A 1,090-nucleotide genomic window follows, 5' to 3' on the forward strand; every position below is an offset into this window, starting at 1 on the left:
GGTTAGCACAATTTGTCTTTGTCACCTTTCCTGTGGGATGAGGGCAGAGTGTGTGTGTGTCTGTGTGTCCCCACACCGTGTACGCGCTGACCTGGGACCTCCCGGCCCCTCTCCTTTGCTTGCAGAGGCTCTTCTCGAGCAGGCCATGATCGGGCCGTCACCGAACCCTCTCATCTTGTCCTACCTGAAATACGCTATCAGCTCCCAGGTAACGACACTCCCCGCGCCGCAGGCACTGCTGGGTGTCGCTTCGCAGCCCCAATTAGCAGGTGGGCAAAGAGACCGGGCTGCGGAGTCGGTGGCGGGCAGACACCCCAAATCTCCCCTCTGTGCCTCCCCTGGGCTTGGGCAGGCGGTGGAGGGCTCAGCGCGTGCTTGAGGCAGGGATGTTTCTGTAAATAGCCTCTGCCCATCGCCTGGCTGCAGGCGGGGTGGGAATCCTTGCCCTCCGAGAGCCTTTGTGCTTGCTGTAAGCTCTGCGCTTTCTTAGCGCGGCATTTAATATCGTCTAAAGTTTGTGTGAAACAAATCAGCTATCACCTAAAAATGTCTGTTTGGATTTGTGCCGGCTCAGCGCCCCAGCCCCGTCTGCGGTGACAGGCGGGGGCCCTGACCTTGCCGTTCCTCAGCAACGAGCACCGCGCTGGCAAACATCACCCGCTAACACGACACTGCACCGGGTTTGTTTTGGTTTTGTTTGTAGATGGTGTCTTACTCCACGGTCCTGACGGCCATCAGCAAGGTACGGCTCTGACAGGTGCTGTCTGAGGTTTTTCCCTTTACCTATGACCCACGTACCCATTTCCCTCCCCACAACTCTCGCCAAATATAGGTCAAGTGGAAAACGACATCCCCTGCTGAATCAGCAGCAGTCAGACAGCGCAGATTAGCGCCCGAGTCCTTCCGTGTCCCCCTGGGGACAGGCTGCCGCCGTGCCTGGCGGGTCCCGCTCTGGTTTCGGGGACAGCGGCGGGTGTGAAAGCCTCATCCTTCCGTCCTGTGGGGCCTGGCAGGCTCCTGCCCCGCAGCGCCCTGCGTGTAAACCACGCCTCGGCTGCCGGAAACCACATCCCTCTGTGGCCGGGGGGGG

General features: G+C 60.1%; 1 protein-coding gene across 1 annotated transcript in view; it reads left to right on the forward strand.

The window, feature by feature from the left end:
- Positions 1-37: 37 nt before the first annotated feature.
- MED24 (mediator complex subunit 24) overlaps positions 38-1,090 on the forward strand; it is a 16,434-nt gene continuing 15,381 nt past the window's right edge. Inside the window, 2 exon segments of the mRNA XM_009334988.1 lie at positions 38-208; positions 704-742. Coding sequence (XP_009333263.1) covers positions 38-208; positions 704-742 — 210 coding nt within the window.

This window comes from Pygoscelis adeliae, unplaced genomic scaffold (assembly GCF_000699105.1).
Source record: "Pygoscelis adeliae isolate BGI_AS28 unplaced genomic scaffold, ASM69910v1 Scaffold1050, whole genome shotgun sequence".
Taxonomy (NCBI): domain Eukaryota; kingdom Metazoa; phylum Chordata; class Aves; order Sphenisciformes; family Spheniscidae; genus Pygoscelis; species Pygoscelis adeliae.